The 27,701-nt window shown below is 42.3% G+C and overlaps 1 protein-coding gene across 1 annotated transcript in view; it reads left to right on the top strand.

Moving 5' to 3' along the window:
* The window catches only part of SCN11A (sodium voltage-gated channel alpha subunit 11), an 87,244-nt gene extending 63,262 nt beyond the window's left edge, over positions 1-23,982 (top strand). Inside the window, exons 17-27 of the mRNA XM_036333196.1 lie at positions 1,672-1,782; positions 2,527-2,641; positions 4,792-4,946; positions 7,979-8,152; positions 8,976-9,077; positions 9,536-9,808; positions 10,488-10,541; positions 12,179-12,320; positions 17,299-17,399; positions 18,870-19,140; positions 22,377-23,982. Coding sequence (XP_036189089.1) covers positions 1,672-1,782; positions 2,527-2,641; positions 4,792-4,946; positions 7,979-8,152; positions 8,976-9,077; positions 9,536-9,808; positions 10,488-10,541; positions 12,179-12,320; positions 17,299-17,399; positions 18,870-19,140; positions 22,377-23,413 — 2,535 coding nt within the window. The 3' untranslated portion in view covers positions 23,414-23,982. The remainder of the gene's footprint in view (positions 1-1,671; positions 1,783-2,526; positions 2,642-4,791; positions 4,947-7,978; positions 8,153-8,975; positions 9,078-9,535; positions 9,809-10,487; positions 10,542-12,178; positions 12,321-17,298; positions 17,400-18,869; positions 19,141-22,376) is intronic.
* The last annotated feature ends 3,719 nt before the right edge of the window (positions 23,983-27,701 follow it).

Raw genomic sequence — 27,701 nt, 5'->3', positions numbered from 1 at the left:
TCTAATTTGTTGACATATAGTGTTTGTTTTTTTCTTGAGTAAATTCACCTCCCAGTAGTTACTTTGGGGAGGGGGGGGGGGTGGGGAGCAGCTATTTATTTTATGTTTATCTCATATTTTGGAGTGTTAGTTTAAAAATTCATCTTTGGTGGGAAGATCTGTCACTCACTTTAAGTTCTCTGATGTCTTCAATGGATGTTTATAGGTCATCCATTTCAGAATCAAGTCTTATATAGCCAATTTTGGATTACTGTCAAATAGTGGTACTAAGCATATTGCATATCCAGTCACTGACCAGTGGGTTCTTTTGCTCAGGTCCTACTTCTGAGGCCTCCTTAGGTATGCAGCTCTGTATAATCATAACTCCAAGCATTGGCCAGAGCTTATTTTGGCTCCCTCTCTTAAGTTCAAGAACTTCAACCCAGCAGTTGAAGTTTCAAGCTTTGGATGTAGTTATGATTCTGATCCTCACAGGGGGCACTTTTAGCCATTTACCTACTATGTGCTTTAAATTGTTACTATTTTTTATTTCTGTTCTCTGTCTGGTCCATAGGTATATTTACCTGTTTTTGTGTGTGTATGTTTGTGGGTGTGTGTCTGTGTGTGTTATTACATGTGTTCAAAAGGAGAAGTGTTCTTAAATCATGACCTTGCAGTGTCAGATTTACTGGAACTCTCACACAGATTTTTGGATAAAACCCTCACCTAAAGTGCGACTTCACATCCTTTTTGGATATCCCTGCAAGTCATCAGACACAATTTTTTTAAATTTATTTTTTATAATTTATTTTTATGTAGTAATACATTTTCATATTTTCTTTTATACCTTTTGATTTTGATAAGCTAACCTATTTTCCAAAAATTTCTTCTTTTTTGCTCATCTATTTTTACATCAAATTATGAATTTTATTTTTACTATACTCTGGTATTGTATTAATTTTTCAGGGGTAGCTAATTATACCAATACCATTTATTAAATAATTTATTATTTAGCTGTGAATTGAAAGGCCACAATAAGTTTTACCTCTGAAGTTTTTGGTGAATATTGTGCCAGAACCATATTATGTTTATATTACTTCTGAGTAAATTTTGTTATCTGTTTTCTATAGTATAGGGTGTCCCAAAATTCACGCAAGATTTGAATTTTGCGTGAGCATTAACAACAACAACAACAAAAAATAAAAGCCTAATTTTACTTGGTTTATTGAATCAGATTCTAATATCTGTTGCCCTTTGATTTCCATCCCTTCAATTTGATAAGCATTACCAAGTACCAATTATGGCCCAGGAGCAGGGACAATGAAGACCAATGAAGACCACGGCTTTGTGTATGTGCCAGCAAAGCTGTGGAGGCCATTTACCCAATGTGCTATTCCATACATAACCCTATACTATATACTTTATGAACCAATTAAAAAGTTACAATTTTTAATTGTAAACCTGTGTTTTCTATCAAAATTACTTCTTGCGTGAATTTTGGGACACCTTATATTTTCTCCAGATTTGTTTTATGTTGAGTTTTTCCACAGTTTTAAAAACTGAAAAGAAAAAGAATAACAATGTCATAATTTTCATAACAAATAGAAAACCAAAGAAAATGCAGTCTTGTTTCATCTCAAGCGAGATTTCCAGGAGGAATATTAATTCTACTCTGGTCTTCTCTGTATTCAGGCCTATGAGCTCGATCAGAAGGACAAGTCCACCAGTCTAAGAGTTCAAAATGTGGAAATTGAGGTGTTCTCTGAAGATGATGCTTATATACCAGTACAGAATACCCGAAAGGTAATTTCCCCAGCATGTTTCCAGAAGGAACATGTGGCATGATCATCCATACACCTTCTCTAAGAGAGCCATTGTGGAAAATATCAAGACTAGTGCAGAGAAAACTTCTGGGGTCACATCTTAAGCAAAGGTCTATACCAAGGTTTCTCAACCTCTCCACTATGACATTTGGGGCAGGATAATTCTTTGTTGTGGTGGGCTGTTCTGTGTATTTTAGGATGCTTAAAAGCATCCTTGGCGTCTACTGTCTAGATCCCAGTAGCATTCCCCAGTTGTGAAAATAAAAAATTTCTCTAGACTTTGCCAAAATATCTCCTGGAGGGGGAAACCATTGAGAACCACTGGTGTAGGCCTATTATTCCAGGAGTTGGGATAGCTGAATATTACAGTCTCAGTAAGTAGCCTTCTCCTCATCACCTGGCTTCCCTGTTTGGGGTTAGGCAGCTGACCAGGGGTGTGATTTTAAGGGAGGAAAAGGTTGAGATACTATGTCTTTATACTCCTTCCCTTTCTTCCACCAGGGGAGAGCAATTAGAGAATTCTCTCCTGAAGTCAGGGCTGGTCAGAGCATTTGGAAAAGGACCCAATAAGAGGGATACTTTCTTGATTCCCCTCATACCTAGAAGCCTTTTCCTGGTTAGTTTCATACCTAAAAAGTCATATTTTTAATAAGGTATTAGGTACTACCATGGTGAGAGAGGATGTTGATAAATGATTCTCCCTTTCCTTTGTTCTGATGCACAGAAGTCTGATGCTATCAGTGTGCTCTCGGAATGTAGCACCATTGACCTGCAAGATCCCTTTAGGCGGATACCTGAAATGGTTCCCCAAAAGGAACCAGAGAGATGTTTTCCCAAAGGTAAGTGGTAGTATTCTTGCATCCAACTCACAGATTATTTGGATGGGATTCTGTTATTCTTTGAAGTTCTGTGGTTTTGATATATTCATTTTTTCTACTTCTACTGGAGACAAAAGTGAAGAGAGGTCACTCATAGGTTCTTGGGGTCATTATCAGGTCTAGTCTTGATTTGGGTAGGCTCAGATTACAGAGACTAACAACCAGGGTAGAAACTCCAGAAAACTTTCCAGAAAGCCCAGTGAGCCAATATGTCCACCACTTTGTAGAGTCCCCAGTACATCAGTTGTCAGGATATACTTGAGTCATAGAGTAAAAGAACTTGACTGTAAGTTTAGGGTTGACTAAAACCCCTGCCAGGCCTTCAACTCATTCCTCAAAATTCTTCTCTGGACACAGGATAACATTGTAGCTAAGAGCTTCGTCTCTGGAGCCAGACTGCCTGAGCTCAAATTCTGGCTTCTCTATGTTTAATTTCATTAACCTCTCTGTGCCTCATTTACAAAATGGTATAATAATAGTACCTGCTGAAAGGGTTGTTATAGGTCTGAAATGAATGAATATAAATCACTTAGAAGAGTGCCTGGCACATAATAAGCAATCAACAAATGCAGCATTCTCTGATTCCTTGAGTGGATGTAATGGTTTCTCCCTGTGTGCCTTCATTATTTTTTGTATTCATTGAGGGGAATTTATTTCTGTCCGTCTCTCCCATGAGGTTCTCAAACACAAAAGCAATATTATTGTATCTCTATTGTGAGAATAGAACCTGCCCTGATTATGGGCTCAATAAATGTTAAGCACATAAATAAGTAACTTAACAAATGAATAAATGAATCTAAAAATTAAAAATTTCTCCATCAGTTTTGGGCTAGGCTGGGTTCAAAAGGAATACTAAGAATGGGTTTTAGTGTTGTTTGACAGCTCTAAAGCTGCCCAGGGGGTCAGAGGTCAGGCTAGGGCTAGATTGCTATTCTCTTGACTTCCATTTGGACTGGTCCTTGAGGTATGGAGAGGATGTCAGCAATGAAGATGGAGGCAAAAGGGGGGGGGATGGTTCTAGAAGAAGAGAGGAGTAGGGTAAGAGAAATACTATTTTAGGAAAATTAATTTATTGATGTTCTGAAAGATGGAGAGAGGTAAGGGGCAGACTGAGGAGACCTCACAGTGATTTAGGAAGATGACGAGAAAAGGAGTGGAATGCTGTAGTCACCATGAAGTAATAAGCATCCACAGAATTAGGAGGAGTGGAGGAGGAGACAAGGTAAAAAGGTGATGTGATTCATCTAGATGGCTTGTGTGTGTTGGGACCAAATGCTCAGCTATTTGTAAGTATCTTGACAATTGATCAGACTCTTCCATGGGTGGTTGATAAAGCCTGTGTCCATCCATGCCTCATTCCCTGCAGTTCTTAGGACACTGATTACTATTGCCAAAAACATTGCTGCATAACAAACAACCACAAGACCTCAGTAGCACACAGTGATAAACATGATTCAGCTCATCTAGGCTGGCTGTCTCTGCTGATCTTGGCTGCTTTATTCATGTGAGTGGTACTGACTAGGAGTTGGCTGATCTAGCCTGGGTTTAACTGCAATGTGGCTTCGTGTAACATGTCTGTCCTCTTCCTGGAACCAGTTAGCTGACCTGAATACACCTTTCTTTAAAAAAAAAAATGGGGTGGGTTTGTTGATTTCAGAGAGAAAGGGAGAGGGAGAGAGAGTTAGAAACATCAGTGATGAGAGAAAATCATTGATCGGCTGCCTTCTTCACACCCTCCACTGGGGATTGAGCTCAGAACCCTGGCATATGCCCTGACCAGGAATTGGAACTGTGACCTCCTGGATCATAGGTTGATGTTCAACCACTTAGCCACGCCAGCCTGGCATATACACCTTTCTTATGTAGATGGAGGAGAGCAGATGGAAACATGCAAGGCTGCATAGGGTCTAGGCTCAGAACTGGCTCACTCTGTGCTATTGGCCAAATCAAGTGACACAGCTAAGCCTAGATTCAATGGATTGGAAAAAGACTCTACCTCTTTAGTGTAAGGAATTGCAAAATCACACAGCAAGGGGCATGTGTACAGGGAGGGGTGAAGAGTTGGGTTGTTAATGTACTTTACTACAGACACTAATGGGCGTTCCTTGTAGGCCTGGCTTGCTGCTTCTCATGCTGTGCTGTGAACAAGAGAAAGTCCCCCTGGATCCTTTGGTGGAACCTGCGGAAAACCTGCTACCAAATAGTGAAACACAGCTGGTTTGAGAGCTTTATTATCTTTGTGATTCTGCTGAGCAGTGGGGCATTGGTAAATGATCATATCTTGTGGGGACATTGGGGAACAAGGCAGCTGGGGGAGCTGCATTCTGACTTTACCTTCATGGGGCTGTGAACGTGGGCAGAATAGGCACAAGTGGGATCTTTACTGCTGGTTCCCCTTGGGGATAGGATTTTGCAGAACAACTTCTGGACTCATGCTGCAAGTGGGAAGCCCCCGGGCCAAAGGCACTTTACCCACAGGGAATCATGACCCAACCTAGCACTCTAAAGTGGCCCCTGAAGTCTGGCCCTTTACCCCAGGTCTGTCTGTCATTCTTGGAGGATTTATAGACATTTCACTATATCCTACCAGTTTCCTCCTTTAGACAGCAGCACTCCTACACTCTTTTTTCTTGAAGACCATAATGCTGCTTTCTTAAAGATAAAATGTGAGGAGAAGGCTACAGGGACCAGAGGAGGGTATACTAAGTTGCCTTGGTGTTTTCTATCACTTATAATCCCTTGAGAGGAGACACAAAGAGATGCCACTTTATGTGCATGGCAGATCCTTTCAAACCGAGGTGTCTTGTGTCCCAGTGAGGTTTGGAAATAACTGAATCCATCAGCCTCCAGAACCACATAGTCATAAACTCCTTCCAGCTCTCTATCCTCACCTTTTGGTCCTTTTTGCCCCCCCCCCCCCCACTTCACCGCCCCCTTTGCTCCTATCACCAATCTCTCTCTCTCTCTCTCTCTCTCTCTCTCTCTCTCTCTCTCTCTCTCTCTCATTCTCCCTCCCTCCCTGTTTCCTTCCCTCCCTCCCTCCCTTCATCCCTCATTCTTGTGTCTTCCCTTAAAATGGCCATACTATAGAACTAAATTGTCTTCCTATTTGTTATGTCAAGTGAATGGAGCCCTGGGCTCCTCCTTTTGAATTTGGAGTCACAGAACACCTTGCAGTATGTTCCCAGCAAATAGAAGGGGACAGGGAAATGTCTCGCTTCTTTACCCCTGCCTTTCTGGTTAGTGCTCTACACCCGTGCAATCTCTGGGGGAAAGGAGATGAACACATACTGGGGCCCATCAGAGGCTATGACCAACAGACTCCTCATTTATCTCCTCACCACAGTGTAAATGATTCCTCCATCAAAAGAGCAGATTTCTCTAAAACTATCAAGAGAAGTTCCTTGATTAATTTCTATTGCTAGTCCTTGGCCTTTGGTTTCCTATAGTCTTCTGGTGATTACAATCTTACTGGCTGTCTACTCTCATTCAAGTGGTGGGGGGTTTTAATTTACTCCACAAATGGTACTTGGTGTCTACCAAGCCCTGTGCTAGTCAGTGGGAAAGCAGTGGTGCTATCAAAAGGCCGCACATGCCCCATGGCACCATGTGAGAAAAAGTATAATCAGAGAAATAGCAGATGACACACAATCCTCTTTCTCATCTGCCTTCAGCTGAGGCAAGTGTAGGCTGGGCAGAGTGAGTTGAACACACAAGCAGGGAGTTCCAGGAGAGGGATCCAGGCCCTGTTTCACTGTACATTATTTGCAGAGAAATAGAGAAAAGAAACACCTCGTTGATTGCCAGCAGCCTTAGTTAGCACATGGAAGCTTATTAAAAATGCAGTCTTGAGCCCACCCCAGACCTGCTAAATCAGAACCTAGGTGATTTGGGACTCACCAGAGTTTGAGAAGCTCTGGTCTGGGAAACTATGTAATAATGGGAGCTTCCTGGATTAGTAAGTGGCCTCATTATAATGTGGGAGCCCCCAAAGAGCAGTTGCTGATTATCAGCTTGCTCTTCCATTGAGCTAACTCAGACCTGCGGAGCCAGCTTGTTGCCAAGCTTCCAAAATGAGAGAGAAAATGAGCTTCCAAAGCCATTCATGCTTGTTTCTCTTAATGGAGTCTGGCAATTAGAGACCAGGACCATAGTGATATACTCAGAGAAGCAGTGAGTGACATGGGGCCGTGTAGGGTGGCAGCTAACCCAGTCTTGATGGAAGAAGTACGGTTTCCTATAGAAAAGGTGAGCTAATCTTTTAGGTCGAAGGGCTGACAAGGAGCCTATGGGGTGGAGGCAGAGCAGAGACGGAGGCCCTTCCCTAGTCAGTCCCACTGGGGAGTTGGAAGCAAAACGTACTCCTTTGCTTTCTTCCCCCCAGGGCCATGGAGCTGTGGAAACCTCGGTCCCCACAGCAGGGCTGCTTGCTTTCTTGCCCTCGGTGTTTGCCCAAATGTCCTGGCAGATTTAGTGTCAAGGCCCCTTCTCTCCTTCCTTTCATCTTCAGTAACTCTGGGAAGGCCAAAAAAAATAAACAGTGTGCATCCTCATTCTATAGACCCTGGAGCAGCACCCGCACACTTGGGCTGAAGGAAACGTTTGTACGTAGCATGAAAATGGGTCTCTCTGAAAGCTAGGGTGTCTCGTTTTCATAGTCACAATTAATGAATGTTTATTATTCAAAGTAATTTACACTGGGAGCTCTAGCCCATAGTGTCTCGAACTTTTGTATGACATGGTGCACATTCAAAATGATCAGGTGTGTTGGGAACACTAAGGCAAATAGGTAAGGCTGTTTGTGGTAGGAGATGATGGGCCTTGGGGTGGGCCAGATCAAGAGTGTGGACTAAGGTGTTTGGATTTGATGTTAAAAGCAACAGAGAGCCACTGAATAGAGCCTCTAAGGTAACTAGGAGGACAAAAGAGATAGTGTGTGTGTGCCATTCAGTGGTTTTAGAAAAGTGAGCAGGATTTTGTTGGCAAGAGTTGAAAGGATTAGGAAGACCAGGAAATGGTATGGTGATTTGTTAGGAAGATGTTTTTATACTCCAGGGGCCAGTGATGAGAGCCTGGGGAACATAGTGGCAACAGAAGTCTAGAAATAGGATTTTTCTTCTTCCAGTTTTACTTAAGGAATTTTTCCATTGGAAAAATTCAGCCTTAATACCTGTTGAGCAAAACTTTATCACCAAGAGAGATACTAGTTTATTCAAATAAGAAAGAAAAAAGAAAAAGTAAAGTCATCAAGGAGACCTGTGCAAATATTCAACCTGGCCTATGGCTTTATCATTTCAGATATTTGAAGATATTCACCTTGGTAAACAACCCAAAATCCAAGAATTACTTAAGTGTACTGACAATATTTTCACACACATTTTTATCCTGGAGATGGGTTTGAAATGGGTGGCCTTTGGATTTCGGAAGTATTTCACCAGTGCCTGGTGCTGGCTTGATTTCACCATTGTGATTGTAAGTGTACCATTTCTCTTAAGGGGTAAAGGAGGGTGGTGTCTGCAACTTTATCTCCAGCAACTTAGGAAAAAAATGAGAGAGAAAATGACAAAGCTGATGGGGTGAAATGTTAATCATCAGTGTGTATTTCTTTTATTTTTAAAAATATATTTTTATTGATTTCAGAGAAGAAGGGAGAGGGAGAGATAGAAACATCAGTGATGAGAGAGAATCATTGATTGGCTGCCTCCTGCACTAGAGCCCACAACCCGGGTATGTGCCCTTGGCTGGAATTGAACAAGGGACCCTTCAGTTCGCAGGCTGATGCACTATCCATTGAGCAAAACCAGCTAGGGCCATCAGTGTGTATTTCTAAGAACAAAGATATTATCTCACATAGTCACGGTGCAATTTTGACAGTAAATTTAACAAGATCCAATACTAAAAAAATCTATTTTCAGATTTTGTCAGTTGTTGCAACAAAGTCCTTTGTTTTCTGTATCCCATCCATCACACACCACACCCCAATCCAGTATCCAATTCAGGACCCCACATGACATATCATTGACATGATTTTTGGTTTCCTTTAATTCACAACAATTTCTCAGCTTTTCTTTATCTTTTATTAAACAACTAACGTAAATGCATCGTTCTTACCTGCACGAACTATAGTTTTGCCAGACAAGGAGGAAAGAGCCTCTCCATCCATTCTTCCCCTTCCAGCAGTGTCTGTGTGTCTGGATAATCCACCTGCCTCTTAGAATGAGGGCTCTCACCCCCACATTGTCTTCTCTGGGCATCCAGGCAGGCATACTACCCAGCAGGCTTCTCTTCCCACCAGGTGTCTGTGACTACTCTCATTGACGTAAAGGGCTTGAAATCCTTCCGGACTCTTCGCGCACTGAGGCCCCTGCGAGCTCTGTCCCAGTTTGAAGGAATGAAGGTACATTCTTCAGGTGCACGGGAGGGACTTTCTTCAGCCAGCAGGGAAAGGCGGAGCATTTCTCCCGGGGCTAAGAGGGCTTTCCTTAAATGGCCAAGCTTTTCTTGGCCTCCTCATCCAGCCCATTGCTTAGAATTTGAGAAATGGAGAAAAGTGTAAGAGAAAGCCACCATCCTAAAAGAGCTTCTGTGACATGGACTATGGCTTCCCTTTAATCCAAAGGCAGGTGTTCCATGGGTCTCCAACACCGTCATCAGAGGACACCTCTCCAGAGATCCCTAGTGGCACCTGAAAGGACCATTACCTATGCAGCTGAGAGCAGGGCTTGTTGTGGAGTGTGGGGAGGGGAGTGGCAGGTAAAGACAGGAGCTCTATGAGCCTCAGGCCTATCCTGGGACAAACAAGAGCATGATGAGTCTTCTATCTGTTATGTTTTTCTTCTGTTTTGTTTCCTTAAGGTGGTAGTTAATGCTCTCATAGGTGCCATACCTGCCATTCTCAATGTTTTGCTTGTCTGCCTCATTTTCTGGCTTATATTTTGTATCCTGGGAGTAAACTTGTTTTCTGGAAAATTTGGAAGATGCATGAATACAACAGCTAGCCCGGCTTTACTTATAAATTACACCATTATTGCAAACCGAAGTCAATGTATAAGTGAAAATTTCACCTGGGACAACCTGAAAGTCAACTTTGACAATGTGGGAATGGCTTACCTCGCCCTGCTGCAAGTGGTAAGTGCTGTCAGCATGTTTGTCACTCTTAGGAAAACCATAAATTATTTCTCAACGAATAAAACTACAGTGACTCCCCTGAGGTAAGAGAATCAAATCCCAGTTCCTCATGTGAGAGCCAGTGCCCTCTGGAATTGCTCTTCACTAAGCATCTCCAACTTTATTGTCTACTGAGCCTCAACCTTCAAGTGGTGCCCCTGTAGGGTCTGTCCCTCCTACCCTGCCATGGGTGGTGCCTTGTTCTTCAGAGCTCCAATCAGAGAGGAGAGGAACCTTGGAGGCCCGGCTGCGCCATTAGTAATGGTTTCTTGTTGGAAGTCAGTCCCAGGTCAAGCCACAGCTGCCAGGTCTTGGCCTGACAGTGCAGACAAACATAGCATCAGGAGAAGCCTTAAACAGGCTCTTTCCAACAATTGATTTGTAGCTTTTCTAGCAATTTTTAAGGCAGAACTTTCTTGTTTATAAACTTTATATTTTGTGTAAATTAATAATAAGAAAAATCCAAGACACCCATCCTTGCATTCCTTCCTACTGTCCTTTTACTTGGACATTCTGTCCTGGAAGGGTGCTACATCACCTTACACACATCTGCCCACTGGCCTTGCTTGCTTTTCCCTGGCATCTGTCTGTTGATGGCAAGTCTATAATTGTGTTCATGTTTATATACTTTTTGTTGCAGGCAACATTTAAGGGCTGGACAGATATTATGCATGCAGCTGTCGATGCCAGAGAGGTGAGCTTGTGTTTTACCATGTTCTCGAGTGCCGGGGTCAAAACAGGGATGTTATGATTACATCCTAGCATGCTCCAAAGTCCAGTCCTCTTTCTCCATAGTGGCCAAGGAGAAACCACTCATGTAGGACATGGAGCCAGAAACAGCAACAGAATCACAGGATGCCTTGATTTTCTTCTCTCAGCTTTTCTCCAAATGCGTGGGTAGGCAGAGCCACTTTTCAAAGGGCCCTTGCCCTTGACTGTGGGAAAATTGTAAGATGGGACTGGGTGTGAGCACAACAACCCCTCTCATGGCTTCAGGCTCTCCCAAGACTAAAGGGGTTTCTGCTGATTGTCAGCCGTTGAATTCTAGTTAAATAGAAAGTGGTCACGGATTCCAAAAGTTAGAAGAATACTCAGCGATCTCGTTTATTTCTATTTCTCAATTGGAAAATTGAGGAATTAAAAGGATGAGTGTTGTCCAAAGTCATATTGTGAACAGATGGTTGAATCAAGAATGGAATCAGCATTGTTTGTTTTTTCCTATCATCACACACGTGTGTGTCTGATGTTCCATTTGAGAGTCTTTAGAGTTGATGTCTGGCACATAGTAGGTATTCTTTACATGTGAGCTGGTAGTAGCACTAGAAGTGCTATGGGTAGTTATATGAGTGGTAGAGGCAATTTATAACCAAGGAAATATTTTAAAATATTAATGTGCTCATTTTTTTTGTCTGAGTAAATGACCTTTCTCCTAGTTTACTTTGAGCATCCATCTGCCTTGAGGTGGAGCTTGGGGATGGGGAGGAAATCTTATGCAGATGCGTGATAGAAAAGGTGTGTGGCTCACAAATGTGGGTGGAAGTATGTGGAGGGATATCTGTCCTGATGCTGGTCCTGGGACATTCTAGTTGGTGTGTGCTGGCTTCTAGCATCATGGCCATTCTCTGTGTAGTTGTGGAGAATCCTGCTAGTCTCAAATATTAAAATTATAAGTGGTTAACAGTGGGCATTTCTACCCCCCCAACTCTTCCTGGTCTCAAATACTGACTTGCTGCCATATTCCCTACATGGTCTCCTGGCCCAGCAGTCTACTCCATTCCTTGCTGTGAAGCCCACCATGGCAAACACATGGCTGTCAATCCCATGTCTACGTCACATGAGAACTGAAAAAAGTTTGAATGGCCTCTCTCTATCCCCAGCATCCGATGCTTTGAGTCACACTTTGAGCTGGGGAGCTTGGTTTTAATTCATTTGTGTCCATTCTGGAGCTTGATCATTCATTCATTCATTCATTCATTCATTCATGATATGCTACATGTCACAAGGTATGTTAGGCATCAGAGATTCAAGAGTGACAGGACATAAGCATAAACTAAATACGATGTGGGCTCTGTATGAAGGATGTAATTGTTCAACAGGAGTTGGCAGTTTGTCTGCCTCTGGTAGTCTCACCTCCAGTCTGACTTCCTCCCATGGCATTGCACCCTGAGCGAGGGGAAACTGAGGGGCTTTCTGCAGGCGCCATGGCTGTCTGGAGTGGGCTGAGGAGTTAATGCTGCTGCTGAGAATACTTGGTCTTCTAGATGAGGTAGCTAATATGGCTTATATTTCTCTCCAGTAATTATTTTCTTCTCTCATTAAAAAAATTCCTAGAAGGAAGACCAGCCAGCATTTGAGACGAACATATACATGTACCTTTACTTTGTATTTTTTATCATCTTTGGCTCATTCTTCACTCTAAATCTCTTTATTGGTGTTATAATTGATAACTTCAATCATCAGCAGAAAAAGATAAGTATCGGGGTTGTCCTGGTTTGGTATTTTACTTCTCTTCTCCAAAGCACTTGAGTGAAACATAATTCTGGTCTAGATGGTTGTGCAAAGTAGCCTTTATCATCAGCATGAGAACAAAGAGGGGGCCACCTAGAGAGAAAGCTTGAAGATGTGGCTGAAAAGGGACTAAAAACAACTGGGTTTTATTAAACCATTGTTTTATTTCTCCATTCTACTCTTTAACACAAAGGACATTGTTGAACCCTGATGAAAAGGCAATTACCAGGATCAGTATTTATGACATCACAGTGATATTTTAGTAATCTTTCAAGTGTAACTTGTTACCCAGAATAAAAAGAATACGCTCTATAAAAACAAACAAATAAATAAATAAATGAATGAATAAATAATTTTAAAAAGCCCTAGCTGGTTTGGCTCAGTGGATAGAGTGTCAGCCTGTGGACTGGAAGGGTCCCAGGTTCAATTCTGGTCAAGGGCACATACCTGGCTTGTGGACTCGATCCCCAGTAGGGGGCATGCAGGAGGCAGCCAATCAATGATTCTCTCTCATTGATGTTTCTGTCTCTCTCCCTCTCCCTTCCTCTCTGAAATCAATAAAAATAGGAAGGAAAGAAAGGAGGGAGGGAGGGAGGGAGGAAGGGAGGGAGGGTGGAAGGAAGGAAGGAAGGGGAAAAAAGAAAAAGAAAGGAAAGAAAAAATACTCTCCCCTATAGCAAACTGTGTCCTGGCTCCCAACACCCAAATTCAGCAGGTTCATTGGAACAACTGGGAAAGAAGATGGTTGGCGAAGAGGCAGATTGTTATAGGGAGGTTCCCCATGCATGTAATAAACATGCTTTTTTCCCTGATATTTACTGTTCATAGTAAATGTGGAAGATAAAAAGAAAATTTAAATCATCCATAAGGTGACCATCAAATGATAGCCATTTGGGATTAAGCCTCATCACTTTGGTACAATCCCTTCCAGTTACTTCCCAACTAAATATGTATTCCTTTTACACGCATGATATTTTTAATTTTGTAGCCCCCACCCCCTTCTCATTAGTCATGAGCCCATGTCATGAAATCATCTTTGTTGTAAGAATTTTGGGCGCTGAATTACATCCCATACTATGGATAGATCATAATTTATCCTGATCATTTTCCCCTTGCCTAGATATTTAGTTCAGTTCTAAATTTCTTGCTCTTCTAACACTGTCACAAACATTCTTGAATTTCTCTCTGTGTATCTGATTATTTCCTCAGGATAAGTTCTTAAATTTAAGGCATTAAAGATATACTATCAAATAACCTTTTAGAAATAGTGCTGGGTACACTCCTTTTGCAAGATATGAAAATGCCTCTTTGTTCTTTTCTCATCATTCTGGTTTTCATAATTTTTTAAACCTTTTCTAGCTTGATGGATAACAGTGTTATCTCATTGCTTTATATTCATTTACTTGATTGTTTGTGAGGTTATACATAGTTTCACAGGATGGTGGCCATAAGTATTTTTCTCTTAAGAGTTATGTTTTTAGACTTTGTCTCTTTTTAAAATTGAGATTGTCATCTTTTTCTTATATTTTTATATAGTAAGTCCAATTTGTGACTTGCTTCTTGTATTTTTATAGTGACCTTTTTGACTTACAGACATTTAGCATATTCATGGAGTCAAACTCCCAATCTTGACCTTTTTGACTTCTTCTCTTGCATTTCTGAATTCTAAAAACAGGTAACTAAATATTATTCATCTTTGGTTTTCCCAGTTTTGGGACGCTCTTTTTTTATTTTTCTGTTGAACTTTGTTAACCCATCTAGAATATACCTCGATACTGATGAGCCCTCCTGGTATCTGCAGGGAGAGCCAGTCACTACCTTTACGCAACTATTAGTCACTGCTGTTACTCGGGAGTGTGCTATGTGGAGTCACCTCTGTAATGTGCAATTTGATTGCAATCAATACCTGCAATTTGGGTGTCAGGCCTTATGATTTTAGGTTTCAGCTTACATTTGAAATCACTATTCTGATTAGACTATAGCAATTTTGTTTTGTTTTACTTTTTATTACAGAAAATTTCAAACATGCACAAGAGTATACTAAAATGAACCCAAACTACCTATCACCCATCACAACATTTATTGCTTTAAGAACACCCGTATGCTATCTGTGGCCTCACCCAAACCTGCCACTGGGTTTTTTTTTTGTAGAACTAATCAGACACATCATACCATTTCATCCACAGATATTTGAGAACATAGCTCTTTTTAAGCATAACCACAAATTTATTATCTCACCTAAAAAGATGAACATGAATTCTTTAAATTTGTCAAATACCCAGTCCATGTTCAAATTTCCTCCAGTCTTTCATTTTCTTAAAATACTTATTTGTTCTTTCATTGATTAAATCATGTGTATTAAAGTTTGTTTCTTTTCAAATCAGGATTCAAATCAGGTCCTCCCATTTGACAGCTTCCTCGCTCTCTGGAATAATGAGATGTGCCAGGCCTAGTCAGACCCTTCCTGTCCCCGAGCTGGAACCAGCCATTTCTCTGAGGAGTGCTGGGTTCGTTATGTGTGGTGGTGTTCCAAGACCGCCGTTGGGAATGCTCATTGTCTTTGCTTCAAGGCTTCCTCAGTGGACAGAGCTACTTCACATTTAGCACTCCTGGGAGATATACGTGGAAATATGAATGCTGATCATTCAAATTCAGGACCCTGAGGTTCTCATTTAACTGATACAGCTGTACCTCCTCTCCTCCACACTGAGGAACCTGGTTCTCATGGGCACAGGAGATGATAGCAGTATAATTTCCCATACTTACTCATTTTCTTTATCCCACAACACACACCTAGGACAGGCTCAGAAAAACAGTGTTAATACTATCATAATGCATATGATTACTGAAGACACTGGTGTCTGCCAGGCATCCTGAAACAACCTGATTAACTTCTGGGGCTGTTTTTATTTTATTTTTGCTTTGGTACAATACACATAGCACAAAATTTACCATCTTAACCATTTTTATTGTACAGTTCAGTGGTATTAAATACATTCATCACCACTATCTATCTTCATAACTCTTTTCATCTTGTAAAATTGAAACTCTGTACCCATTAAACAATAACTCCCATTCTTCATTCCCAGCCCCTAGCAACCACTCTTCTACTTTCTGTCTCTATGACTTTGACTACTCTAAGTATCTCATTTAAGTGAGATCATACAGTATTTGTCTTTTCGTGACTGTCTTATTTCATTTAGCATAATGTCCTTGAGTTCATTTTGTTTGTTTATTTGTCTTATTTGTTCATTTGTTGCTTTCTGTTTTGTATTTACATGTGAGTGAAGTCATACGGTTCTTGATTTTTTCCATCTGACTTACTTCGCTTAGCATGATGTTCTCAAGATCCATCCATGCTGTCGGAAACGGCAGTATTTCATCTTTTTGTATGGCTGGGTAGTACTCCATTATGTATATGTATAACATCTTTATCCAATCATCCATCAAAGGAATGGAAATTGGTACAGCCACTATGGAAAACAGCATGGAGGTTCCTAAAAAAAATTACGAATAGAGCACCATATGACCAGCTATCCCTCTTCTGGGTACCTACCCAAAAAATTTGAAAACATTTATTCATAAAGATATATGTATCTGTGTTCATTACAGCATTATTCATGCTGGCTAAGACATGGAAACAACCCAAGCGTCCTTTGATGATGCACTAAATTTTTATGAAGTTTAATTTATTTTTTCTTCTACCTTTGGTGTCATACTAAAGAATTTATTGACAAATCCAATGTGATGAAGCTTTTGTCTTGTTTTCTTCTTAGAGTTTTGCTGTTTTAGGTTTTATATTTATGTCTTTGATCCATTTTGAGTTAATTTTTATATATGGTTTCAGGTAAGGATTCACCTTTATTCTTTTGCATGCAGATATCCATTTTCCCAGTGCCGGTTTTCCCAATCTTTGAAAAGGTTGACCTAGGCCTGTATATTTTTGGTCCATACTGGTGGTGTAAATTCAAATCCCATACCCACATCATGCAGGCCTGGATTCAAAAATTACCAGGGAAGATTAGGTTTTTACCAATAGTGCACACTGAGACAGCTTCCTAGTTGTCTTTCATTGCCAACAAATTCTGTCGTCTTCACCTCTTCATTGGTAGCACTTGGAAAGTCCAGATTCATCCAGTGACTTCAGCAGAAGCCCACTGCCTTTTCTCCCATGACCCCTTGTGTTTATTAAAGCCAAAGATTCTAGCTTGTTTTACAGAGATTAGAAAATGCTCCTAGACCAATTGTGGCTTTAGAACTAATTTACTGCTCTGTCTTATTTTTTAAAATCTCTCTTGATTTTCAGACCCTGGAGATTTTCCTTACTTTGGTAAGGAAAATGGTATTGTTCAGCTATACAATTTAAAGGAATTCTCTTCTGTTTTATCCAGGATGTCTAGATATTTTACTTTAAGTCCTCTAAAACTATCAGAAATGAAAAATCTAGTTCATTTTTCTATTCTTTCTTGCTCAGTAGTGAAAACCCTTAAAGCTGTCTAATTTTGATTTCTGAAAATGGCTCTGGACAGATTCCGTGAAATTTTATTAATAGTGACCTATATGTTCATTTATTTAGGAGAATTTTAATTGCCACTGAATGGCATTTTTTGTTTAAATTGTGTCACTCATTTATATTTTTGTTGCACTGTGGTTTGATTTATGCAATCTGAAATATTTCCAGTTTTGTAAAGATTCTGTAGATGTTTGCAAATAATTTGTTATCGTTGTTTATATTCTAAAAAATGAAATGTAATATTTCTCTCCTATTCCTTAATTTAAACACGGGTTCCTTTCAGCCCTCCCCTAGAGTCCAGCCTCTTTTGCTTCCCATTGCAATTTTAGGAATTAATCATAGATGTGGGATATAATTTTATTTCTGACAATTTAGAACGTGTTTCTAAAACTCTGTTAATAATTAACTCTCCTCTTCTTCGTATACTTAGGTGGCCAAGACATTTTTATGACAGAAGAACAGAAGAAATACTATAATGCAATGAAAAAGTTAGGATCCAAAAAACCTCAAAAGCCTATTCCAAGACCTCTGGTAAGAGAAGTAATTGATTCTAAATACACAGCTCATTACGTGGTTATGAGGATCTCAGATGTCAACACTGCTGCTCTTCTTTAATTTTTAAAATTTACAGACTTTTTCCAAGAACAATAAAAACCCAGATGTACAGGTGTATGGCTCAAGTCCTTAGGAAAATTAGACACATAGTCAGTAGTAAGAGTCTGGGTAACAACTGTAGCTTTTTAGTGAGCACACAACAGGCACTTAGTATATACTCATTGCAGTGATGAGATGTTAGCAGACTTTTTTTTCCATTGAATTTATTGGGATAACATTGGTTCACAAAACCATCCAGGTTTTGAGTGTACAACTCAACACAACATCATCTGCACACTGCATCGTGCACCCATCCCCCCAAGCAAAGTCTCCTTCCGTTTCTATCTCCTCACCGCCTGTGCCCACCTCCACCTACCCCCACCCCCTTTCCCTCTGGCTGTCACCACACTGTTGTCTGTGTCTGTTAGCCAACCATTTTAATTTCACCTTGACTAGTTTAAAATGTATTTATAATATATTTTGTCAAATTTTTCTGCTGTGAAGTTGAGGCCATGCATACTCCCTTTCACTTCACAAATGTTTATGATAGACTTTCTGTGTCAGGCATTGGCAAACATTTCCTGTAAAAGGTCAGGCAGTAAATATTTTCGGCTTTGCAGGCCTTATGGTTTCGGCTGCTACTGCTCTCTCTGCCGTTGTGCCAGAAAAGCAGCCACAGACAGCACAGAACATATGTGCATGACTGTATTCCAGTACACCTTGATGTAGAGACACTGACACGTGGATTTCATATATGTTTCATATGTCAACACTTTATTCTTTTGAGGTTTTTCTCAAACATTTAAAAACATGAAATCCATTCTGAGCTCCCAGGTTATACAAAAAACAGGCAGTGGGCCAGATTTGGTCTATGGGCGTAGTTTGCTGATCCTGCTTTAACTGGTATGAAAGGGCTGCTCAGTGCTCACAGTTTAATTGAAGGGCTGGGATTTGAGAGCATTCGATGATAAAGTAATACAACAAGCACCGTTGGTAGCTCTGACAAGTGAGTTTGAAGACTTTCAAGGTGGAGAGGGTCAGCCGGGACAGCAGAATGGAAGAAGGGCTTGAGAATTGAAGTGTGTGGAGGATTTTGAGATTTTCATTTGAACATAGACCCCAAAGTATCAAAAGTGTGTTAAATTTACTGCTATTCCCAGAACTCAGAATAGAACCTGACATCAAGTGTGTCCTGTGTATGTGTGTGTGTGTGTGTGTATTTGCTTTTTATATTATATTATATTATATTATATCATATCATATTTATATTATATTTATTTATTGTCTAAAGTTTACATATGTCTCCTTTTCCCCCAAGTGACCACCTCCTGTATATGGCTTTTTTATTTGTTATTTCATCCTTACAACTCAAAGTGATCTATTTCTTTCTTTCTTTTTCTCTCTCAGAACAAATGCCAGGGTCTCGTATTTGACCTGGTCACAAACCAGTTCTTTGATGTCTTCATCATCATCTTCATTCTCCTCAACATGATTAGCATGATGGCTGAGTCATATGACCAGTCTAAGACCATGAAATCCATCCTTGAGAATCTCAACCTGGCCTTTGTGGTCATCTTCACAATTGAGTGTCTCATCAAAATCTTTGCTTTGAGGCAATACTACTTCACCAATGGCTGGAATTTATTTGATTGTTTGATCGTGGTCATTTCTATCGTTAGTAAGTAAAATCAGCAGCCAGAGGGGTGTGAATCTGAGAGCCAGGAGTAAATTGGTATTATTATTTGGAAGTATGTCCAAACTATCCATAAAGCAACAAATGAGGCTTAATGTGATTTCTGAAAACATAGGTGTGCTCATGCCACTCTTTACTGGGAAGTTGCTAGGTGATAGAGTAATTTCCATTCCCTCGACTGTCTACCCAATTGGAGTAGAGAGGTAAATAATAATGTAGGTTATTTAGTCAGTAGAGATAGACAAAATCAAGGTGACCTAAAAGTTTCTGTGGGGTTACCTGGTTAATCTTGGTAACTGAGTCTGAGTTCTACCTTCCCTGTGAAACTAACTATAAGCCCTAATGAACATTATATAACTTTAAGGATTTGGCATTTAATTTCCATATTTTTCTTTAGTTCAAAATCCATGTGATGTCAGATGACAATTATTATGCCCCTTGACATTGTCAGGCCTCCCCTCACCTCCTATGCAAGGCCTCTATGGCCCACCCTAGATTGGGCTTCCACAGGTGTGTCTGTGGCCAAGCAGTACTTCCTCTTTCCTCTGTATCGTATGTTAACTTAAACCACAGCATGAACTATGCTTGTCTCTACTGCTTGGACCCCATTCACCAGCTAGGGTCACTCTATAATCAGCTATTTTCCCTAACCACTGGCAGGATTAACTATAAGGTTTATGAAAGAAGAATGGGGTGGGGGAGAGGGTTATTGCCATATACCTTTATTCTTCATGCTTAACCATCGAGTTTACTCCGAGTTTTTGAAGTCTGCTTTTAACTAAACCAATAATTTGACTTGTTATAATTGTATAAAATTGCCAGGGCCCTTCTTATAGTTCAAAAAGCAGTGGAAGCAATAACAATGGATTTCACAGGTGGAAGCTTTTGTGCTATTTCAGAAAGAATGCATTAAACAGATATTTTGGATAAAAATATTTTGGTTCTTATCACTGCAGCAGTGCCACTTTTCAGAGGGCAAGTTCATAGGCTATTCTGGCTTCTAAGCCATGTAGATGAAGTGTACCAATAGATCCTTCCATGTACTTACAGTTACATAGATCTTTAATTTTTATTAGTCAGTTCCAATCATAAATCCTGATAAAATTGACAGAAGCAACTGTGTTAGAAAGTGGTGGTTGGATGATTCTGGGGCAGCCCTCTTGTAGCTGACAGAGCCCATTCTCCACGATGCAGAGAGCAGCTCGTTCACTCCACTCTACTGAACTCCTTCCAGGCGGTGCCAGGCATTGTACAGTTTGTGGAAACATCTCTGACTTCCGTTCCTTAAACAAATATTAGGCAATTGCAGTTACACTGCATAGCACTGGATAACATTTTGTTGTAGTGGTTGAGGAAATATGCACATTGAGCCAAATCCTGCTTACAAAAGGCAGCATTTTTTATTCCTTTGCCAGTAGGTCTGCCATTCAATTCTTAGCCTCTACAGTTTCTCAAGCTCTTTCCTAAGCTTTTAGAGAAATATACAATGAGAGTGAGCCACAGTGAGTCTCTCTCTAGGAGATAACAAGCCAGTTGTTAAGACCTACTCACCTTAAAGCAGTGGTTCTCAACCTTCCTAATGCCGCGACCCTTTAATACAGTTCCTCATGTTATGGTGACCCCCAATTTCATTGTTACAAATTGAACATAATTAAAACATAGTGATTAATCACAAAAACAATATGTAATTATATATGTGTTTTCCAATGGTCTTAGGTGACCCCTGTGAAAGGGTTGTATGACCCACAGGTTGAGAACCGCTGCCTTAAAGAGTCAGAATCAGAGAAATTAATCGAACACCAAAGTACATGGTACACAGATGATTGATCTCAGAGATGGGAAAGATTACTGTGGACTTGATTACTTAAAGAACTTTTCCTGGAGGAGGTGGGCCTTAAAGGATGGACCTCCTCCAGTGGTTGCTAAATTGGTACTTGATGAATTCCACATCTCACCAGGGTTGGCTGCCCAACTAACATGTGAATTAAACTTCTTGGGCACAATTGGGCAGTCAGTGAAACATGTCATCAATTAGCTCATTTAGTGAGTAGGCGATGGCAGATAGTTTTGGCTGCCTATCACCCTGAAGGACCTTAGAGGGCCACCATAGCAAGGCCATGTCTACACGTTCCAACCATTCTATAATATCGGGGCCAAAATGTGAGTTGTCTTAAATCTTTGTTTCACTTGCCCACAGAGTAGGCAGTGAGAGAAGAGAGTGACATTTTAGGCAGTTTTCAGAAACCTCTGCTTGAGACGCCATTTCTGAGTGTCTACCACAACAAAGAAAGTATCTCTAATTTAGTCCCTGAAATTTTTTGAGTTTGGACTCAGGAGTCCTTAGAATTAACATATTAACAAATATGAGAGATCCATGGCAGCTTTAGCCCAAAGATGAGCATCCTGACACTACCATCTCATGACCATACCTATGGCAAGCTGTGCTCAAATTCCTCTATACCCGTGGTTGGCAAACTGTGGCTCGCAAGCCACATGCGGCTTTTTGCCCCCTTGAGTGTGGCTCTTCCTAAGCCTTAGGAGTACCCTAATTAAGTTAATAACAATGTACCTACCTATATAGTTTCAGTTTAAAAAATTTGGCTCTCTAAAGAAATTTCAATCATCGTACTGTTGATATTTGGCTCTGTTGACTAATGAGTTTGCCGACCACTGCTCTATACAAATAAGATTCTGTTTCTTTAAGGAATTTTGAGGTTAGGTTTCCCACAATTTCTACTGATAACTCAGGCTCAAGCCAACCTTCATTAGCAGAAATTTCTCTTTATACTCTAATCTAAAAAACTCCATCTATAGTTCATGTTTTCCACTCTATACATCCAATAAATGTGGAAAACTATTATACTATTACCCCACAAATGACTTTAAATGCCCAACATAGATAATATATTTCAAGTTCATGAGATAACTCACAAAATAGCCTTTCATAAGCTACATTTTCTTTCCTTTCCTCGAGTCTTTAGTATTTTAGACATCCTATCCCATCTAAGGTCCCACCTAAAACTGTATGGCCCGTGGAAATTATTTTCCAAGTTAAGGTACAGATAGATATTTCCCCTTATATGGGTAAAGAAAATTCTTAATTTTGTGCATAAATTAAAAGGTATTGATAAAAGTCAGTCCCACTAAGATTCCAAGGCAGGCGAGACAGCCTGGTCTGAAACGAGGCCTGCTAGAGACGGACTGACTCTTCTCCTCCTCAGGTACCATGATTTCTCTCTTGGAACACCAGGAGCACATTCCTTTCCCTCCGACACTCTTCAGAATTGTCCGCTTGGCTCGGATCGGCAGGATCCTGAGGCTTGTCCGGGCGGCACGAGGAATCAGGACTCTCCTTTTTGCTCTGATGATGTCCCTTCCCTCTCTGTTCAACATCGGTCTTCTACTCTTTCTGGTTATGTTTATTTATGCCATTTTTGGAATGAACTCTTTCTGTAGAGTGAAGCAAGAGTCTGGAATTGATGACATATTCAACTTCGAAACGTTTGCAGGCAGCTTGCTCTGTCTCTTCCAAATCACCACCTCAGCTGGTTGGGACACCCTCCTCAACCCCATGTTGAAATCTGAAGCTTCATGTGACTCCAAGAAAGAGAACTGTCACCTCTCTACCATAGCCATAGCCTACTTTGTCAGTTACATCATCATCTCCTTTCTCATTGTTGTCAACATGTACATTGCTGTGATTTTAGAGAACTTCAATACAGCCACTGAAGAAAGTGAGGACCCTTTGGGTGAAGATGACTTTGAAATGTTCTACGAAGTCTGGGAAAAGTTTGACCCAGAAGCCACACAGTTTATCAAATATTCTGCCCTTTCTGACTTTGCCGATGCCCTTCCTGAGCCTTTGCGTGTGGCAAAGCCAAATAAATTCCAGTTCCTAGTAATGGACTTGCCCATGGTAAGTGGAGATCGCCTCCACTGCCTGGACATTCTCTTCGCGTTCACCACAAGGGTACTCGGTGACTCCACTGGCCTGGACAGCATGAAAGCGATGATGGAGGAGAAGTTCATGGAAGCCAACCCTCTGAAGAAGTTATACGAACCCATAGTCACCACCACCAAGAGGACGGAAGAGGAGCGATGCGCTGCTGTCATTCAAAAGGCCTTTCGAAAGTACATAGTGATGGTGAAGACGAACAAGTGTGCCTTGGAAGACAGGCCTCGTTCACCTCTCCAGACACTCTGCAATGGAGACTTGTCTAGCTCCGGGGTGGCCGAGGGCAAGGTCCACTGTGACTGAGCCCCTCACTGCCACCCCTACCTTACAGCCTCACAGTCTGTGAGCACCAGGGACCCACAGCCCCGTGTGTGAGCAAACAGTGGACTCATAGTTATTCCATTTTCTTGGATAAAAGAAGTGCTATTTCAGGGTTCACTTCAAATGGTTGCTACCATTTGAAAGTGCTATAAGATGAGGCTGCCTGACTGTAACCACTGGTACTGTTTTAACTAGAAAGGGCTGTAGAGGACACATTAATGTTAGGATTGAAACACAGTTCGAATTATGTCAAAACAAAAGAATAAAAAAGAAGCAAAAAACATTAAAATTTTTAATTGTTTTTCCATATGTTTTGAGGTACATTATCTAATATCTGCGTTTAATGTTTTCCCCAATGCAAGTATGGGGCTTATCACATAGAGCTCTTTTGCATGCTAAGTGAAAATTCAAAACCTGCCAATAAAAATAATAGCTCACTGAAGATATTTTTACTAACATTAGATATTTGGAGTTTATTTCAAACACAAAAGCATGATCTTGACTTGTCAATTACCACCATATCTTTCACCAGCTGCAATCTCTGTTATATATATTTGGATAAATAAACAAACAAACAAATGAGGCTTTCATTTTGCATTTTATTCAGAAAGTACATTAAAGAGCCTATTGTTCAGTGGTTGTGTAAGCAATGGTTTAAATGTGGTGCTTTGCTTGGAATTAAAGGTAGAAACAAAGGGTGAGGGTGAAGGCAGGTTTGGGGGATTGGCGGGGGGGGGGGGGGCAATGGGATAACCACACATTTGTAATACCTTAATCAATAAAAAATAATAAATAAGCAGTTCACTAAAAAATAAAAAAAATTAAAGGTGGAAACAAGTGGTATACTGATAAGGGTCTAACAGTTGGCTCTTCAGGAGAAAAAAAACAAAAACAAAAAGCCAGGATTTGTAGTATTTGCTGATCTCTGTGGCAAATACCTCCATCCTGGCTGATTTCAAGCTACTGACATCATGTCTCTGCAGATGGAGTTGGGAAGAAGTGTCCAGCATCTGGTCTCACAGGCTGGCCCGAGCTGCTCCAGCACATTGGAACCAATGAGAAAGGCTCCTGTGACTTTGGTAACAAATATGCAGTGGGCCCCTTCGGTGGAGAGAGCACCTCTCAGCAGCAGGACGCCAGGGCGCAGACGCCATGGGACATGGTGGTTAGCTGGTGGCCTTCGCCACCTGATGGACCCTACACTTAGCTCTGGCTGAATGTCTGCTTGAAAAGCAGCCCAGAGAACAACCCAGGCCCAGCAAGAGGGCCTGGCCCAGGGGTAGCTCAGGACCTCCCTGAAAACCGGAGACACCCCGAGGCCAACAAGACATTAGGCCGGCAGCTCCCAGAACCTGGACTGGGGGCAAAGAACCTACATTGTGATCATCTAAGTGTGGAGGGAACCCCTGCAGAAATATCCCTGGAGCCCTGTACCTCACACAGCCTGGAGGAGCTGATGTTTCTACCGGAAGCCTGGGGTCTGAGGGTTGAGCCTCTGTCCCATGGAGGGAAGGCCAGTGCCGGACGCTGTGGCACACCGAGGGGCGATCATTTTCAATGCGTGCAAGATCTCACCATGACACAGTGTATTCCTGGGCCTGGGTTTCCTGAGTTTTGTAGGCAGCCTTGTGTTCCAGAGCGTTGGCAAAACCAATAATCGCATTATCTAATCATGGTCAATATCTAATTTTTATACTTAGTGGCTGCTGTGCACCAGGCACTGGCTAAGCATTTGTCATGAGTAATCTCATTTGACCATCACAATAACCCGGGGAGTGTGCGGTCACTCCCTGGTGGAGCCTGAGCTTTTGTGCTGTGCTGGGAAGGGGGAGGGGTGTCCCAGAAGCAGTAAACCTTTGAGGCACGGCCACAGGCCCCTCATGAAGGGCTACGGGGCCGTGGAAATCACCGTTCTAATGTGGCCAGTTCTGCCTGCAGCATTGGGGATGGCCTATGTCAGGGGTCCTCAAACTTTTTAAACAGGGGCCAGTTCACTGTCCCTCAGACAGTTGGAGGGCCGGACTATAGTTAAAAAAAAAAAAACAACTATAAACAAATTCCTATGCACACTGCACATATCTTATTTTGAAGTAAAAAAACAAACGGGAACAAATACAATATTTGTATTTGCATGTGGCCCACGGGCCGTAGTTTGAGGAGCCCTGGCCTATGTATTCCATAAGAGCTGCCTCAGATTACGAACTCTGGGTGTCTTACAGATCCCTACCAAGTTATCTGAAAGAGATGGCTGGCCATCGTTCCAACAGGGATACCTCCTGGGTGGAGGCAGGGGGGGATCTGGGAAGGTACGGTCTTGCCCATTCAGATAACAATTTAGGGGCTTAGATATGATCTGTTCTGGGCAGAAGCTTTGGCCCTTCCCACAGACAGCTGTTTACCCTCAGATGTCGCCTTTGGCCATGGCTGGATTCCTGGAGCCAGCTCCTGGCGAGAGCACAGGGTCTGCTTGGCTTTTGCGAGAGGCTGAGCCATGCTTTGTTCACTAGAGGGCAGCAAATGCCTGACCATGAGCCTGGCGGTCAAAGAGCCCGAGCAAGGGGACAGGAAATGTGAGTTATCCAAACCCTGGATGGGTGCTAGAAAGTGCATACTCCCCAAAGGTAGCTCTCACTGTGCTGGGACCCAGGATGCCCCCAGGAGGCAGAGAGGCTGGGCTGAGCTCTGCCCTGCAGGGCCCTGCAAACCCCTACAGCCCCTGAAGCCAGCCTCTTCCCTGAGTCTGCTCTTCTCCAGGCACATCAGCCCCTGCTCATCCAATCAACAGACGTGCCTGAGGGCCATGTGGTACCACCTTGTGTAAACTGCTTCTCACTTCTGGTCCTTAACCTCAAGTGCGTCTATGCTAATGGGGGACTTAGACAAGGGTTCATGGGATGATAATACAATGCAGTATGACCAGTGCCATCAACCACGGACAGGGCTCTGCTCTGAGAGTGTGAAGGAGGCAGGCTCATGGGGGCACCAGAGAGAGGGGCATCAATATGAGCTCAGTAGATGTGGGGGACTGTGATGGGGAGGGGTTTGGGGGCGTGTCTGAAGTGGAGGAGACAGTGCAGGGTGGAAGGAGTGTAGAACGTGAAGGAAGTGCAGCTGCAGAGTATGGACAGGGGACCAGCAGAGCTGAGTCTTAGCTTAGCCATGGACTGTTTCATGGAGAGCCTGAACAGCCGGCGAGGAGTTACAACAGATTGAGGTACCAGGGGGGCACTGACGGTGTTTGGGCGGGGGAGGAAAATCAGACAGACAGAATATCAGGGCAGAGCAGAGGAGAGACCAGAACCCTGATCCCAGTGGGGAAGAGGCTGAGTGAGGAGGGAGGCAGGGGCACTGCTGTGACTAGATGCGTGTGCCCAATGACTGGCCTGGGGGTAGGAGTCCAGGGGGAACCTTTATTTTCAAGGGAAAATTAATTCATTTTGAAGGTTTAACCCGTTAACTGCCACGATATTTTGAATTTGATTAAAAAGGCCCGCCGCTTACGGCTGTAGATGCTTATGGCGTACAAATGGTTCATATGCCAGGTCCGCATGACAATGTCCAACCAGGCCTGGAACCTGAGGACAAGGCATGGACAGGAGTCCTGAACACAAGAAACCGCCAGCAGCAGATAAAATCAAGGCGAAGCAAGCATAGCCAGGCCTAGAAGGCGGCAGAGGGCTCATCCTGTGGGCACACTCTCAGGGACCACAGATGAGGAGAGAGACAGTTCAAAGGCGGGTGTGGGGAGGTAGGTGAAGGTAAACACCACACCGTGCAGTGTGGGCACAGAGCAGGCTTCACTAGAAATTCACAGCCAACAAGATGAGGTCAGGGTCCCCCCTTTTCATCCCTTCCCCCAAGAAGCGTGCAAGCAACCTGGGCACAGCAGGCCACGTTCCAGGAAAATTCCCACTCTCTCTTCCTCCGCTTCTTTATGGAGTCAGCACGGGAGCTTGCCTCATAAACAACCGGGCTCAGGAGGCAGCTGCTCCCCGCCTCCTCCCCCCTTAACCCGCCCCCCCGCCCCCCTCCCACTGGAGCTGTCCTGGAATGTCAGCTACCATTGACCAGTGCCCTTAAGGAAGTTGAAATCCTGTACAGCTCCTCTGGCTCAAGGAGGGGGAGCCACTGGTCCCAGATAGCTTGTTGCCTGGCAACCCAGGTAGAAACTCCAGGGTCATTCAGTGGGCAGTCCTGTTCCTCACTGCACAAGCAGTAATCAGAGAGGCGCGAGAACACAGGGCGAACATTTACTGAGCGCTTACTCTGG

This window comes from Myotis myotis, unplaced genomic scaffold (genome assembly GCF_014108235.1).
Source record: "Myotis myotis isolate mMyoMyo1 unplaced genomic scaffold, mMyoMyo1.p scaffold_m19_p_13, whole genome shotgun sequence".
NCBI lineage: Eukaryota > Metazoa > Chordata > Mammalia > Chiroptera > Vespertilionidae > Myotis > Myotis myotis.
Note: the sequence above shows the minus strand (reverse complement) of the source record. Positions and strands in the feature narration are given on the sequence as shown.